Source organism: Peromyscus maniculatus, chromosome 6 (assembly GCF_049852395.1).
Source record: "Peromyscus maniculatus bairdii isolate BWxNUB_F1_BW_parent chromosome 6, HU_Pman_BW_mat_3.1, whole genome shotgun sequence".
Taxonomy (NCBI): domain Eukaryota; kingdom Metazoa; phylum Chordata; class Mammalia; order Rodentia; family Cricetidae; genus Peromyscus; species Peromyscus maniculatus.
The window spans coordinates 100965720-100981717 of NC_134857.1; the positions used below are offsets into that span (position 1 = coordinate 100965720).

The 15998-nt window shown below is 49.5% G+C and overlaps 1 protein-coding gene across 2 annotated transcripts in view; it reads left to right on the forward strand.

The window, feature by feature from the left end:
- The first annotated feature begins 245 nt into the window (after positions 1 to 245).
- Positions 246 to 15998, forward strand: part of Cnn3 (calponin 3) — a 34513-nt gene continuing 18760 nt past the window's right edge. The window contains exon 1 of one of the 2 annotated variants that reach the window (XM_076574893.1): positions 246 to 268. Coding sequence is in view for 1 of the 2 variants with exons in the window: in XM_042279817.2 (XP_042135751.1) it covers positions 1455 to 1511 (57 nt within the window). In the remaining variant the exon portion in view is untranslated. Of the gene's footprint in view, positions 269 to 1369; positions 1512 to 15998 lie in introns of those variants that run through there. The other variant, XM_042279817.2, reaches the window with a different exon arrangement.

The following is a 15998-nucleotide window of genomic DNA, read 5'->3' on the forward strand; positions in this document are numbered from 1 at the left end:
CACGGAGAGGTTCAACTTGGGCTGTCTGGGCTCTTTTCAAGCAGGCCGCCGCCCCTTGTTCTGTGGTCTCATCTGGAACGTCAGCTTGTATTTGGGAAATAAAACTCTCCTTTTAGGACCCAGAGGGCAGAAACCTGCCCTAGGTGAGCCCCAGAATGCCAAGGCAAGAGGTGACTCTGTGGAGGTGGTGACCTTGGTCAGTATTAGGAATCCGAGTTGCTGCCTTCAAGCCACTAAAACGGAAACGGATTCTACCTAGTAGTTCTGGGTAAGTAAATGGGTTAACCTTTGGAAGACCTACAGTCCAGTGTGGTCCCATGAGCACAGGCAAGGGACAATGTTCTGTTCTCACCTTCCTCTATCAGTTTGCCTTTGAGATCAGAAGAAAGGAAGGGGACAGTAGAGAATACAGAGGGCTGATTCAAAGAGATCTCTGATTAACAAACAAAAGCAGGTAGACTCCTTATTCAAGGCAGTCCTCTAATTAAAAAATAAAGGAACAAACAAAAACTAGGCAGAGCGACAGTCTCTTAGACTTTTGGGCCGGCTGAACTCCCTGTAAAGTTGCTGGCAAGAGGGCAACTGGTGCGAATCCAGAAAAGGACCCGAAAAGCCCCCAAGGCTTCGCCACAGCACTTTCCCAATTTCTTTCGCACTGCTTTTAAAGTTTAAACAGAGCGAGCAGGAATTTGGCAAAGAACCTTGACCGAGGCAGAGGTCAGACCCACAGGTGCGGCAGCTGCGCGGGGAGGGAGGACCTGGCAGGTGCTGATGCAGGCCTCCCTGTGCCAGAGGTGTGGGCTCGGAGGCGGCTCCCAGGGTTTTCCAGCGCAGCATCTGGGCGCGCTGTGGTCCGGGAGGAGTGGCCGGTCAGCGACGGGCCATCTCGAGAAGCTTCCTGTCCCCTCCACCGTCGGAGCGCCACGGATGCCAGGGAGTTGATGAGAACCGCGGCGGCTGGGAAGCCCCCAGGCGCCGGGGCGGGGCGGCCGCAGCCGGCTGACCAAACCGGGAGGAGGGGCGCTGAGGTCCTCGGTGGCGTGAGGGCGGGGCCGGGGGCTGGGACCCGCGGGAGGGAGCGCCGCGCCCGCCGTGCTGCCATTGGCCGCGAAGCCCCGGAGCAGGAGAGGGGGAGGAGGCGGCGCTCCATTGGTCGGGCTCGCCGGCCAATCCCCGGAGGTCTGGGGGGACCAGGCTGGGGGCAGAGCGTGCGGAACCGCGGAGCGGGCAGCCAGCCCCACTCCAGAGTGACCCAGAGTCTCGGCGGGACCCGAGTCCGACCCGACCCTCGAAGCCTCGTCCACGTCCCCCAGCCGCGCTCCGGATTCTCTCGCGCCGCGCAGAGGCGCGAGCTCGAGCATCTCCCGTGCGGCCGCCGCTGGGGCTAGGAGTAGGGACACCGAGGGCCACAGATCACCCCCATCCCCGAGCCCCTTCCCATCGTCGGAACCGCCATGACCCACTTCAACAAGGGCCCTTCCTACGGGCTCTCCGCCGAGGTCAAGAACAAGGTACGCGCGCGGGAGCGAGCGAGCGAGCGGTCTGGGGTCTGCCGCGGGGAGGGGAGGGCTGCGAGCCGCCGCGGAGAGACGTCGAGGCTGCCGGAGAGGTGCGCGCTCCGCAGCTCCCGGAGCCGGCTCGCACGCGCTGGCCCTGGCTTTGTTCCCGCGCCGCGGCCCTGGCGGGCGGTGGGTTCCCGGACGCCTGGAGTCCCGCAGCGTCGCGGGGCCCGCTCGAAGGCTGTAGGATGCTCCCCTCCGGGAAGAGGGCGCTCCAGAGTGGTCTTTTGGCCCTTAGGCGGGGCCTTGCCTCGCGGCTGGGACTCCGGGAGTTGCCGCCCCCGCCATCCGCCTGGGTCGGGGCTGCCGTGGGACCCTGCATCTCCTCCCATCCTGGCCCCCCTCCTCCCACAAACGAAGTTGGGCGGCTACGTGGCCAAACCGGGCCCCTCATTGTTCCTCTCCTTCTCCATGGGAGGGGACGCCGAGTGTCCCGCCGACCCCTGGGACCCGCGGGCGGAAAGGGAGCCCGTCGGTGGTGCCTTGGTGTAATTGCCGCTGGTGCGGGAAACCCAGACAAAGCCTGAACGCGCCGCCTGCGAGCCGGTTCAGCTGTAGATGGGAAGAGTTAGAAATGCAATCCTGAGAAGTTTGCAGCGCGTTGAATTGTCACGATATCTCGGCAGGGTCGCTTTTGTTCGGGGTTTGTTTCCTGTGGCGGGCTGTATTTTTGGAGTGATTGGAATCTGGCGACGCTGTTTTTGCCGAGTACTCATCTCAAGAATGCATCGGGGTTTATCTTTCGGACTTTTGGCCTGGGAAAGAGATGAGAGGCGTCCCCCTCCCCAAATCCTCTCCTTCCTTCCTCCCTGCTTGCATTCCAAGTCCATGACATCAGGGGTTTCGGGGGGGGGGGGACCAGCCAATCCGCGTGGAACTGCGCACAGACCGCTCATTGTCTCCTTTTTGCTGTTCCGGCCAAAGCGCCACAAAGGAGGGCTGCTGTGGTTTAATTCTCATTAACCTCCCGGGAGCCAAAGCATGTCAGGATTGTCACCGCGCTGTCCCACCCCTGGTAGAATACAGCGGCGTTGTCAGGGCTGTTAACACCCCGGAGCTGCGGGTGTGTGCGGTGTGAAGGGAATCCCGTGGAAAGTAACGAAGCGCACCGTTGTCAGACGCTAGGCAGAGTGCGTCTTATTCTCTCCCGCTCTTGTAGCTAGCGCACCCCTTCGCAGTTATTCTAGAAGATGAATTCCGAACAGTCTTTGAAGCAAGGGGTTAATTTTCGCCCGTGTTCTACAATTGAAATCTTCAGGGTTTAACCTTTTGAAATGTTTGGGCTGAATTAAAGTTTTCCCGAAGAGGCAGAAAAGTTTGTTTGGAGTACAGCACTCACCGACTGAAAACTTCGTTGTAAAATAGCGGTCCTTCCAAGTTTATGGCCCTAGCTTTTGGGAGCCGAGGGCGTTGGCGGGTGAGAACTGGGTGGTTTGTGCCCTGGCGCGGCTTGGCGGCGCACGAATTGTAATTCCCTCTGGGATTCTGGCGCCCTCTGAGTCTCTTTACCTTTGCATTGTAAATGAGGTGCTGGTGACGTTGGCAGCCCTTCAAGTGACTTGACTTTTCCTGGTTCTTAGTTTCCAAGCTGGTTTTCTTTTTGCTGACTGGTATAATAGCTTCTCCCCATGTCGTTCTAATTGAGCCAATAACCCCAGGAAATGCAGAGACTCGGGCCGGATCACTATTACTGCAAGTGTTGGAAACAGTAAATCCTCAGTTTTTTTTTTTTTATTTTTTATTTTTTTAAAGAACCTTTGGAAATTAAACACCAAGCCCATTTTAAAAAAATAAACCCTTTATTTATGCGGGGCTGTCACACAGGAGCCTTTTATAAAAATCCTTTTGATCTCAGCAGAAGAGGTACCCTGTGAGGTGGGGAGGGTCACTGGAATACTGGGATTCCAGCATCGTTTTCTGGTTAGGATGCTGGGCTCAAGAAGGGTGTGTTTGGCCCAGGGTCATAGAAGAAACTTGGAGTATTCTAAGAATTTCAACAATTGGTGTCTTGGTTAAGTACTTAGATGTGTTCGACCACAGGACACTGTTGTCTGCCCCGCCCACCCTATTTTAGTCATCCACCTGTTACTACTTGACATTGTAATTATTCCTGTCCTGGTACCCATCTGTTCCGGGCTTAGTAACCAAATCTACACGCTTGAATGAGGTGTTGATTTTTGAGTGAAGGAGTAGGACTGTTGGATAAAGAGTGGGCATAGGGAAACATGAGCCTCACACTGCAACTTTTCATTCACTCCTTTTTTCCCCTCAGGTGTTATATAATGTATGTGTTGATCAACTGCCAGAATTTTGTTTATTACTGTGTGTGTGGGGGGGGTTTTCTCTGCATGTATGCCTGTGCAGCTTGTACCTACAGTGCCTCTGGAGGCCAGAGGAGGGGTTTGGGTCCCCTGGAACTGGAGTTACAGATGATTGTGAGCTACTTACCAAGTGGGTCCTGGGGTTCGAACCCTGGTTCTCTGCGAGAGCAACCACTACTCTTAAGCATGTAGCTGTAGCTGCAGTTCCCCAGAATTTCCTTTCTTAAAATATCATTTAACGTCTTGGTAGGTAGTGTGGAGTGGAGTTTGAGTCCAGCAGATGTAAATTCTAGGTCCTGCCTGCTTGGCTAGTTCCGGCTTTGGATGATGTGGGCGGGTCCTTTGACATCTGTCTGATTTAGGATTTATGTCTATTTTATTTCTTGCAGTTGTCTGCCCTGCTCTTTTAAGGATTCACTTTGTATCACAAAGCATTGAGCTCTACTCAGTGGTCAAAGCCCCCCACCAGTGAATTGACAGTATCTTTGATCTTAAATACTTTGAGTCAGTACAATTCCAGGGCAACATCTTTGAAATGAAACATTTAGTTGGTGAGATGGCAATATAGAACAGAACACACAAACATCTTAAAAAAAAAAAAAAAAAAAAAGAGGGCAAGAAAATGTGGAAACCAGGATTAAAAAAAGAAAAGATTCCCTTCAGTCTGCATTATGGATCAAGTGTTTCTGCTTTTTTTTTTTTTTGACACAGGCTCTTGTGGAGTTGAGACTGATCTTGAATTCACTATGTAGCCAAGAACGATCTTGAACTCCCTATTCCTGCCTCCACCTCCCAGTTGAGTGCTGGGATTACAGACATGCACCCACCATTTCTGGCCTGTTTTTAAATGACAATAAAAGAAGGAAACTACAAAAGGACCAGTAACTGTGATCTGCATAAAGTCCCAGTGGGCCTGGGAAGAAGTAGAATCAGTATTAGACCCTTGAGGGAAGATGGAATTTACTGTAAGTGATAATGGCCTGTGGGTTGTACAGGTTGAACAGGCTCTGTCGGAACTAAAAGGAGAAAAGGAAAACAAAAATATAATAAAACCAACAGATCTTCTAAGGAAGAGCAACATTTCCTGACAGTTGGGTCTAAAGGTTGGAGCCAGTAAAAGCTGGCTTGGGACGGATGTTGCAGGGACCTCACAGAAATAAACAGGAGTGCAAAGGGTTGGTGCCCCCCCCCCCCCCAGTGGTTTTACAACAGTGTGTTTTCTTGGTGGAGGCTGAGTGTTAAGAATGAGATTGGAACGTGTGATTGGAATGTGTGTTCTCACAGCCTTCTGTTCCCATAGGAAAGTCTGGTTTGAGCAAACTGGTTTCTTGGAGAATCTTTTTGGTCACCCAGTGGTATTCCCAAACATCTAAAAGCCACTTTGGAAGACAGTACTAAAATTTTAAATCACTTAACAGTAAATTAAACCATCCTATACTAAAATGAGGACCAGGACCCATGACATCCTTGCTTTCAGCTGTCTCTCTCCTGTGTTTGGAACAACAGCTGCTTTTCAGGGTGGCCTGGATCAGGGTACTTCCCAGGTGACTCCAGCATAAATTATCACTGAAGCCAGGCTTGATGGTGCTCTCTTTAATCCCAGCACTGGGGAAGTAGAGGCAGGTGGATTTCTGTGAGTTTGTGGCTAGCCATGGCTATGTAGTGAGATCCTGTCTCCAAAATAAATAGATAAATAAATAAAAATAATGAAATCATTTAAGGTAGCAGAATCACTGCAAAAACGTGTAGCAGGGTTTATCTTTTTTTTTTTTTTAAAGTACTGGGGTTAAGCAATTTCTCATTAAAAACTTGATATTGTCTGTCTCTGCTCATCAGAGATAAAGATCCAGGTCTTACTCTGGGATGCAGTTCAAGGTCTCTATTAGGCTGTGGTTTGGAGCATAATAAAAGAGTTGCTGTGTAACTAATACAATCCTCATTATAAGAAATGGAAACATATCTTGCAAGTTGTAGTAAATATTTATCGATTTAATGAGTTCGTCCATCAGGAATAGATTTTGCTGTCTCAACAGCTGGAAATCTATCTGCCAAGTGCGCGCACGCACACACACACACACCATAAGAGAATTCTGTTTCTCAAGTCTGATGTTTTAAAAGTGCTTAGATGGTTTTGTTTAGTTGTGGTTGAGATAGGGTCTGACTGTAGCCCTCAAACTGGCTGTGTAGACTAGGGTGGCCTTGAACTCTCAAAGATCCACCTGCTTCTGCCTCTCAGGTGTTGGGTCTTTATAAAGAAATGTGTCCTAACACCAGCCATGTGTGGTTGTTTTGTAAAGTAACTTGTTCTGTGTCTTAAAACTTAAAAACCACTAAAATAATTCCATCTCATTGCTGATTTGGGAAAACTTTCTTGGACTCCCAGTTAGAGAGAAATGTAGAGATCCCATCTGAAAAGGCTACTCTGATGCTAGCCTCCCAGAAGTGGGACAGGGTGGCTGTCCAGCCAGGTCAGGGTCTTTGCTGCTGGAAGGGACTGATGATTGAGGTTTGTCTGCCAACTCACTTTCTTTTCTTTACCCCATCCCCTCATCTTGACCACATCATAAAGATGCACTTGGAAAGGATGAGAGGGACCACACCCACTCTGGAACACTTCCGTATCATGCTTACTGGCCTGTGTGGCCTGTAGCCTTCCACAGTCTGAGAACGCGTTATATTGTTAGCCTACAGTTTTAGATTTCAGAAATAGGCTGAACAGTGAAAACATTGTCAGTAACTAGAGGGGTGTGTGTGTGTGTGTGTGTGTGTGTGTGTGTGTGTGTGTGTGTGTGTATGAGTGTGTGTGAGTGTGTGTGTGTGTGTGTGTGTGTGTGTGAGTATGTTTTCTCTTATGACTGTTTCCCTTCCCGATTAGGACAGGAGGATTAATGAGGTTTTTTTTTCCTCTTTTATATGAATGACTGTTTTGACTGCATGTGGTTTAATGCGTTTTCCCCCCTCTGCACTCCATTCACTGTATATCGTGGCTAAGATGGCTAATATTATTTGTGACTATATTTTTCTCTTTTAAAGCACATTTGGATGGTTTTGTTTTGGCTTCTTTCACCATCATTGTAGCCATTTTTTTTGGGGGGGAGGGGGTTCAAGACAAGGTTTCTGTGTGTAACCCTGGCTGTCCTGGAACTCGCTCTGTAGACCAGGCTAGCCTCGAACTCGCAGAGATCTGCCTGCCTCTGCCTCCGAAGTGCTAGGATTGAAAGCTTGTGGCACCACTGCCTGGCTGTTGTGACCATCTTAATTAACTTCCTTCTCATGATGAGATGGTGGTCGTGTGAAGCTTGTCCTTAGTTTTGGGGGCAGGTCCCATGTTCTTCTTGGCATTAGCCATATACTGTGTGTGCATTGGGTCTTTGGCTCTATCTAGATTCACCCTCATGGGATCTTAACTTTTAATGCCTGTCTTCTTGCGTCCTCCATTTTTGGTAAGCCTTTCTGGAAAGGGGGTGTGCATCGGGTTGCTTGTGGGGATTCATGCCTAGTCTTCATGGTAAGTAATAAAAACATATTTTGCAAGTTTTATAAACACACATTTCTGAGCACAGAAAGGCCCCCTCTCCTGGTAGCACCATTTCTGGTTCCTGTCGGTGAAGAATAGGCACCCTGGATTTGAACCCAGTTTCTTTGAGATTCTCTGTGGAATCTCAGTGACTTTGGGCAAGTGACTTAACCTGTCTGCATCTCACCTGCGCAGTGAAGATGTAACAGTCAGCTTTACAAGGTTGTTAGAGAAATATGACGGAGATAGTTCATGTCAAGTGTTCAGGATTAGCCCAAAGCGCACTCAGTACAGATGATGTAAGCATTTTGCTGCTGGCTCCTGAGCTGTATTTGTCTTGTAGATGTTGATACTGTCTCTAAAAGCTGAGGTTTCACCTGTGTCTGAGGCTTCTGATAGGAAGGGGACCAGGACACCGAGCATCCCTACTCTGTTTCCCTTTTTCATCAGGAATGTGTTGGTGTCTGGATTGTTGTCCAGAACTCCCATAGCATCCTGGGTGATGCCTCTTTCTCCCCCACGCCCCCCTGAAGGCCTGGGTCCTCTGTTCTTTTCTGGCCTAGTTTCTCCCATGAGGTAAAGGGAGGACTCCTCTGTGTCTCTGCCTTCTGAGCAGGAACTGGGAAGCTGGAGGGAGTGGGTGTGCCCCTTGGGCGGGGCATCTGCACTGGCAAAGCCAGAGAACCGGGAATGAGGATGCAGCAAAGAGACCCTTTTTCCCCCCCTCTTCCTCTCAGGTCTGTCCTTTCTTTTTCATCCTAGCCCCTTGTTCCTTACAGGCTCAGCCAGTGGGTAGGGTACGAGCTTCACTGGTGCACTTTTCTCCCTCTCTTCTTCATGTGGGAGGAAATCGGAGAGAAAATAATTAATACCATGTGCAGCACGTCTCCCTTTCTTACTGTTGGTTAATTCCGACATCTGATTCTATTTAAAAAGCAGCAGCAAGCCAGGGGCTGTAGCTCAGCTGCTGGGCTGCTTGCCTAGCGTACACAAAGCCCCGGGTTCAATCACAGCACTGTATAAACCCAGCATGGTCACAGGAGCCTGTAATCCTAGCACTTGGGAGGTGCAGGCAGGAAGATCAAGAGTTCAAAGCCATCCTTGGCTGGATGGTTAGTTTGAGGACAGCTTGAGCCACAAGAGAGAGTTGTCCTAAAAACGGGGGTGGGGAAGCCGGTCGGTGGTGGCGCACACCTTTAATCCCAGCCCTCAGGAGGCAGAGCTAGGTGGATCTTTGTGAGTTCGAGGCCAGCCTGGGCTACAGAGTGAGTTCCAAGAAAGGTGCAAAGCTACACAGAGAAACCCTGTCTCAAAAAAAACAAAAAACAAAAAACAAAAAAAAGGGGGGGGGGTGGAGAATAATTTAGTCGTTAAAATGCTTGCCCTGAAAACCTGAATTTGATTCCCAAGAAGCCATGGGGGAGAAAAGAAACACCTGGGTATGGCAGCATGTGCTTGTGCTTGTAATCCCAGCACTGAGGCAGATAGATCCCTGGCTCTCCAGCCGAGTAACCCAGCCTAGCCTACTCAGCAAGTCCCAGGGCAGTAACAGACTCTGTCTCCGGGGTGGAGAGGCTAGATGGTGCTTGAGGAATGGCACCCCAAGTTGTCCCCTGTGTTCTGCACATATGTTCACATTCCCCTAAAAGAAAAGCAACAGTAGTCATGTTATACTTTCCATAGAAACAGTATGTACATGAACTTCCTCCTGGGAGCTTGTCGGAGCCCGTGGCCATTAGCAGCAAACTGCATCCCTCAGGCTGTTCTGAGCCTGGGCATTTGCTTCAGGTTTCTGCAGAGAACCTGGATGTTGTGTATTAGGAACCCTCATGACCCTCCCCCTGGCCAGATACACTTAGACATTTAACTTGCCAGTTCCGTTTTCATTTCTAGTTTTTTTCCTCTCCTGGCTCCATCTCTTTATCCTTTCTCTTTCTTCTTAGTGGCCAGGGATTCAGTTTTAGATACTTTCCTGCAGTTGATTTTCTAGTACCTTCCAAAACACCCGGGGCGAGAGGCTACTTTCCAGAGAGGCCAGTAGAATAGTTTTCAGTCTGAGATCTCTTTGCCAGATATCTTCTTATGAACTTTTGAACCAGGCTGGTACTGCCCCCCGAGACTGCAGAGTCCTCTGGCTATTGGAAGCAGAGCTCTTGGCTGGCAGCAGGCTCTAGTGTATCGTGTGATAAAGTGACAGTGGAGGACAGGGATAGTGTGTGTGTGGGTCTCTTAACTCCTGGACCCAAGCAGTCCTCTTTGCTCAGCTCTCCTCACTGCCTTGGGAGTCCAGGCATACTCCACCCTCTTCTCTTGCTACTTTGAGATGAACTAGCTATGAACTGGAGAGAGCAGAGGAGAGGAGGTAGAAAAGGCGTAGACTCTGGGCAGACCTGGGTCCAGATTTCTGCTTGGTTTCAGTCCTTGGATAGGCCATCTCTGATTGCTTCCTTGCTCATGAGAACCTCTCCAACTCTTTAATCTTTGTTTGGTGAATGAAATAATTGTGAAGAGTGGGAACAGTGCCAAAATGTAAGAGCACTGTACTGAAAGAACCCTGTATCTCCCTCCCCCTCATTGCCATGGCTCAGTCACCCCGAGTGTCACTCAGATGTTCCACAAACCGAACTGTAGTCTGTTGTATGGATTTCCATGATTGGCTCACTACTTCCGTACTGGGAAACTTTCCTTACAGATGCTCGTGTGGGAAAGTGCATAGCTCTGGACCCAGTACGTAAGTGTATATTAAGTATTTAGCAGTTGTTCATTTTGAAAAATCAGTTTATACTCCTAGCCAGTGGTAGGAAATAGGAAGAAGATCACTTTAAATTTTTTTTTTTAAATCAACTGAAGGCCAATACTTGGAAGATAGAGAAAGAAGGATCAGGAATACATGGCTATCTACAGCTACATAGTAAGTTCCAAGGCCGATCCGGGACTCTGGGCTACATGAGACCCTGCCTCAAAAAAATCAGCCAGCAGGGCCTGGAGACATGGCCCATCGGTTAAGAGTGCTTGCTCTGCGATCATAAGAATTGGAGTTCAGATCTTAGTTCCCATGCAGCAGTCCATGCCTGTAACCCCAGCTCTGAGGAGGATGAGACAGGAAGATCTTAGGGGTGTGCTGGCTTCCAGCCTGTATGAGAAAACATGAGCCCCAGGTTCAGGGAGAGACCCTGTCTCAGACCCATCAGTGGGGGTGAGAGAAGAGGACACCGATGGCCCTTTTTTCTGGTCTCCGTGCGTCCACAGGTGCACACACGTACACGTACGTTCACCCTCGGACCATCCATGCCTCGAAAGAAATTAACAGCCAGACAAGCGAAAAACCAAACAACAAAACTATGTAAGTCTCCTTGCTGAGGCTCAAGCCACATGTATTAGCTCTTTATGATTCTGTGTTGAGTCCCCAACATCTGTAATCCCCCATTTCACTGTTCCCCCTTTCAGACATGGAGACCAGACAATGGATGGGGGGTGAGGACACTTCCATTAAGTTACTTGGTAAATATTTTTTTTTTATTTTGGTTTTTCGAGACAGGGTTTCTTGTGTAGCTTTGCACCTTTCCTAGGTCTCGCTCTGTAGACCAGGCTGGCCTTAAACTCACAGAGATCTACCTGCCTCTGCCTCCTGAGTGCTGGGATTAAAGGCAAGCGCCACCACCGCCCGGCCGGTAAATAATTCTTAAAGTAAAAAGCTTAAGTGGCATCAGAAAGATCTCATATTAAATGGCATCAGTTAATTGATTGTAATGATGTGGAGGCAGCCAACCATGGGCTGAAAATACCCCCCAAATGGTCACGGCTGTATTGAACGTGTACACAGACTTTCCCACCTGTTCTCTGAACAGTACAGTATAGTAACTGTGTACAAAGCATTTGCATTTCTGTTAGACAGTGTAAGTCATCTCGAGATGATTTTAAGTAGGGTGGGTGGGGGCGATGGAGTTGTAACTTGGTGGTAGAGTGAGTGCCTTCTTAGCAGGCGGGAAGCCCTGGGGGTCATCTCCAGCACTACGCACATAAAAAGTCGTGGAAGGATGTGTGGAGGTTAACTTGCATGCACTACTTAAAATACCATTTTATACAAGGGGCCTGAGCACTGGCTCTCTTGGTGTTTGTGGTGAGGAGGGAAGGCCCTGGAACCAGTCCCTGTGGATAGGATACCAAGGGACAGCTGCTGAATGTGAACAGTCTTCCGATATCTGAGTGGGAATCGCCAACGAAGCAGAGGTGAAGAAGGGGGACATTCAGGGAGTTCCTGCCATGTTCATGAATGAACTTGGGGCGGTTCTCAGCAGCTGGCTGATGTGAGAGCCACCGAGGATCTCCAGTTTGCAACAGAAGAAGCGCACATGTGGAGATGATGCCCTAGCGGTTTCCAGACCAACCATTTCAGTCCTAGGCTAAGAGTTCCGAGAGAACCAACATCTTTCAAGGGGCAAAGAAGAAAGGTGCCAAGCCTGGTGAGGGCAGGCCAGGGTGAGGAGCCCCGAGACAGAGAGGGGCCTTTGACAACAGGCAGAGGAGGGGAGTCTCCTGCAGGAGGAGGGCTGGGAACAGGCCAGGGACTGGGCTGCTGAGCCCTTACTGCTAACCTTTGGAGAGATTGTCTTCAGTGGAGCGTTTTTCCAAGAGATGGGAGCGCTAAGAGAGGAAATGGAGAGAGCTGCCAGACATGAAAGAGAAGCAGGTCAGTGCTTGAGACCGGCATCAGGATCGTTCAAAGGTTTGCTTGTTTCGGTTGAGGGGGAAGCCTGTGCCCATTGAAGGGCCAGTGAGGGGAAGGCTGGGGCAGAGAGTGGAGTTGAGGGGTAGCAGAGGTGGGAAGAAAGTGGAGGACCCTGAAAGCAGAGGTGATGTGGACGTCTCTTGAGCCAGCAGTGTTTGTTGCTCTTGCGTGGGTGGAGTGAGGTGTCACTTTGGCCCTGCCCTGGAGCTCCTGAGCTGGTAGCATAGGCCACAGGGTGAAGGGGTTGGGCCTGTATGTGGAATACTCTGCATTCTGCTGCTTGTCTCCGCTGAGTCCTGCAGGGCCCTTTTGCTGCCCGGGCGGTTGTTCCCTCCACCCATTCCCTTGGCCCTTGACCTGGAGGGGATGGGAAGTAGGGTTTCCGTTTTGGATTCTGTGCGTGTGTGTCTGTCACATCACCCCTGGGAGACCTTTGTGCTGGGGCAGAAGACTGACGGACACTCCAGTTCATGAGGGCTGACTTTGTTCCTCTCTGTGTATTCAAACTCCGAGACAGTCACATACGGTGGGAAGCTGTCTTTACTGTTAATCGGGGGGTATCCTGGGGCCTCATAACCAGGTCCTAGCTGGAAAGAGGAAAAGGAAGCTGTGTTCAAGTTTTATTTATTTCTTCATTTGTGTGTGTGTGTGTGTGTGTGTGTGTGTGTGTGTGTGTGTGTGTGTGTGAAGACTCTGATCTTGGAACTGATTATTTCCTTCTTTGTTGTGGTGAGTGAGAAGTTTGAACTCCAGTGTGCATCTAACCTGCCTTCAGTGGCTCTCGTGTAGGTCATGGTGGAATGCAGGTATGTGACCCTAACCCCCCGAGTTTATTATTGTTCACATTAAAAGAAAAATGAACTCAGGCTTTTAACTTAGGGTCTCTACCAAGTCCTTGCACAGCTTGGGTCTGGGGACTAGGGCCCATGAGGGAACGAACAAAGGACAGACACACGTACAGACACATGTACAGGGATGGAGTGGACTGGGCTCTCTTGATGGAGAAGCCACAGTATCCTGGATGCTCGGTGTGTTTAGTATATGTAGTCGAAGAGAGGTGGGGTTATTTCGTACAGCTGAACGGGAAAGCGGGGTCATTATAGGAAGATACAGAAGGATTCATGAGTATTAAATACAGCTGAGCAAGGAGACAGAGTTAGCTGATCTTGAGGCGCAGTCCCTGTAGGGGAGCTGTCTTCAGGCTGTAAATGTGGGGCAGGGAAGCCATGGTGGGTATTTTCTGTAAACACTGTCAACGTTTGCACTCAGACCAGAAAGAGGCTTTGCCTCTGAGCTTCACCTGGCCATGCCCATGTCAACCCCACATGCTCACTCAGGACTTCCCTCCCTAGAGGTCACTTCCCATTCCATTTCATGAGGCACAGGGGAGCTTTTTGTTAAGGGGGAAATGGGAAATTCCGTCCTGTTAGTTCATGGAAACTTCGTGCCCTCTCATTTCAAGTTTAGCAGTCCAGGTGTAGCTGGTTGTGTTAGGCCATCACTGTGAAATGGACAGGATGCCATTGTCGTAAAGGCGTGCTTGGAGTTGGAGATAACAGATCTGAGCCCCAGGCAGTTAGTTCCACCATTGGGGCTGACTGAAGTACCGACCGCTGCCTCCTACCTGCCCTGATCCTCCAGCTCAGTAGTGGATAGGGAGTCACATGACTCACGGTAACTCCAGTAACTCGTGGGGGATGGGATGCTCACCTGGGCTTCCGAGGTCAGTACCAAGGAACTTCTGGTGCTTTGCTTTGGGGACTACGATGGCGAAGTGGCTTTTGTGAATTCCTCAAACCACAGTAGATCTCGAGTTGCCTCCTTTAAGGTAAACTTGAAAATTATCCGGCGAGGAGTGAGTACACACGGATGTATCCCAAGGCTGCAGAAGGTGATGCAGCCAGCACAGCCCTCATAGACTTCAGCGCTGCCTGCGGGCGGCTCGCAGGTTTTGGAGGCAGCCACAGTCCTGAATCTGGACAGCAGCGAAGAGCTGGCACCATCGGGTGCTGTGGAGATGCACGTGTGTGTTCCAGCCACGGGAGCAGAGGAAATGCGTAAACTGGAGAGGCGGCCCCATTTTCCTTCACTGCAGCTTCAGCTGGGATTCCATTTCAGCAGAATCTCTACAGAGCTCTCACATGGACAAGGAAGCCCTTTCTTTATCAGAGACTCCAGCTGCCTTTCTTCCAAGTGGGCTTCTTGCTTACACTTCATTGGTACTAACAAGGTATTTTTCCATTTGGCTTCTAGTCCATTTCCTTGGGATTTCTGTTTATTTATCCTGGGTCTAACCTCCATGGGCCTCAGAATAAATTGGCTCTCGCCTGTAAAACTTTCAGTTAATGTTCAGATCATGGCTGTCCTCTCTCTCAGGCCCCTTCTAGGGTGTGTATAGTCACTCGTGGCTGCCTAGTTCTTCATAATAGGCTGTGTATGATTGATTGCTTAAACATTTAGTCATTGAGACAGGCTAGCTTCTAACTTGTAATCCTGCCTCTGTCTCCTAAATGCTGGGGTTATAAACACGGGCCACTATGCTTGGCTGTATCTGAATTCTTTAATTTTTCACCACCCAGTTGGATCTTTCTAGAACAGTGGTTCTCAACCTTCCTGATGTTGTGACTTTAATACAGTTCCTCATGTTGTGACCTCCCAACCATAAAATTATTTTTGCTGCTACTTCATAACTGTGATTTTGCTACTGCTATGAATCGTGATGCAAATATTGATGTTTTCTGATGGTCTTAGGCAACCCTTATGAAAGAGTCATTCAATTCCTAAAAGGGGTTGCGACCCACAGGCTGAGAACCACTGTTCTAGAGCCTGATAACCAGTTTGTCATGTCCTCGCTCAGAATGCATCTGGATCACAGTATTGGCATGATGTGGTTTCACCAGGGTACAGTTGAATGATTACCCAGCATTCTGTGTATTTGATTCTCAACCACCTCCTGTTTCAATCAGGATGATAACCCAGTGATGTGGAAAAGGCATCTCTCTGTAGACAAGAGTCTAGACCATACTTTGGCAAATGGATTTTCCCTTTCTGTAAAGTTAGGTGAGAATAGCGGCAGACGGTTTAATAGTTCACATACTTATTTCCCACTTACTTCTTATAGCTAATGCTTTCCTTGGGTATCTCCTCGGGCTGTTGTGATTCAAACAAACATTAATTATATCTCTGCACAAAGAGAACATCAGTTTGACTCAGTCAGCTCACTGAGGAAGCACTGTTAGTTCTAGACCTTCAGGGCAAGGTTTTAGATGTATCTTGAATAATTTGTTTATTGTACAAAAGAAGATGTTTCCGATTCCCAGTTTAAGTTTCATAAGCACACTCCACGGCTCCTAGATCACTCATGACCAGAGCGGAAGGGAACTGAGCATAAGCCTCCAGGAACTCATCTCTGCAAGCTCCTCCTGCCTCACCATGGATAGTCACAGAGTGCCTGGTGACTACTCCTGGCCGACCTTCCAGGACTGCTACAGACTGGGACTATGTCCCTAGCAGTCCATCTAAGATTACTAGATTGGCTGATGAAGGGGTGACGCCTGTGGTGACCACAGCAGCATTCAGATGCAGATGTCTTTCGGAACAAGATAGACCTTTCTCGATCAGAGGCCTTCGGCTGGCGACATGAGCCGTAGATGAATGCCACCTTTTAAGTACTATTTTGTTCCATGCAGAGGTGAAGTGCCGGTTTTACCTCACGGGAGGAGACCTGGGTAGCTGTCCTTGATGTGACTTTGAACCTTGCTGGCTGCAGGTGATATCTACCCAAGCACCTGCCAGGTGCTTGCACACACTCGTCAGAAGTTCCAGGTCCCCTCCAGGACAGCCATCCTCCCCTACCAGTGATAGAGCGCCTT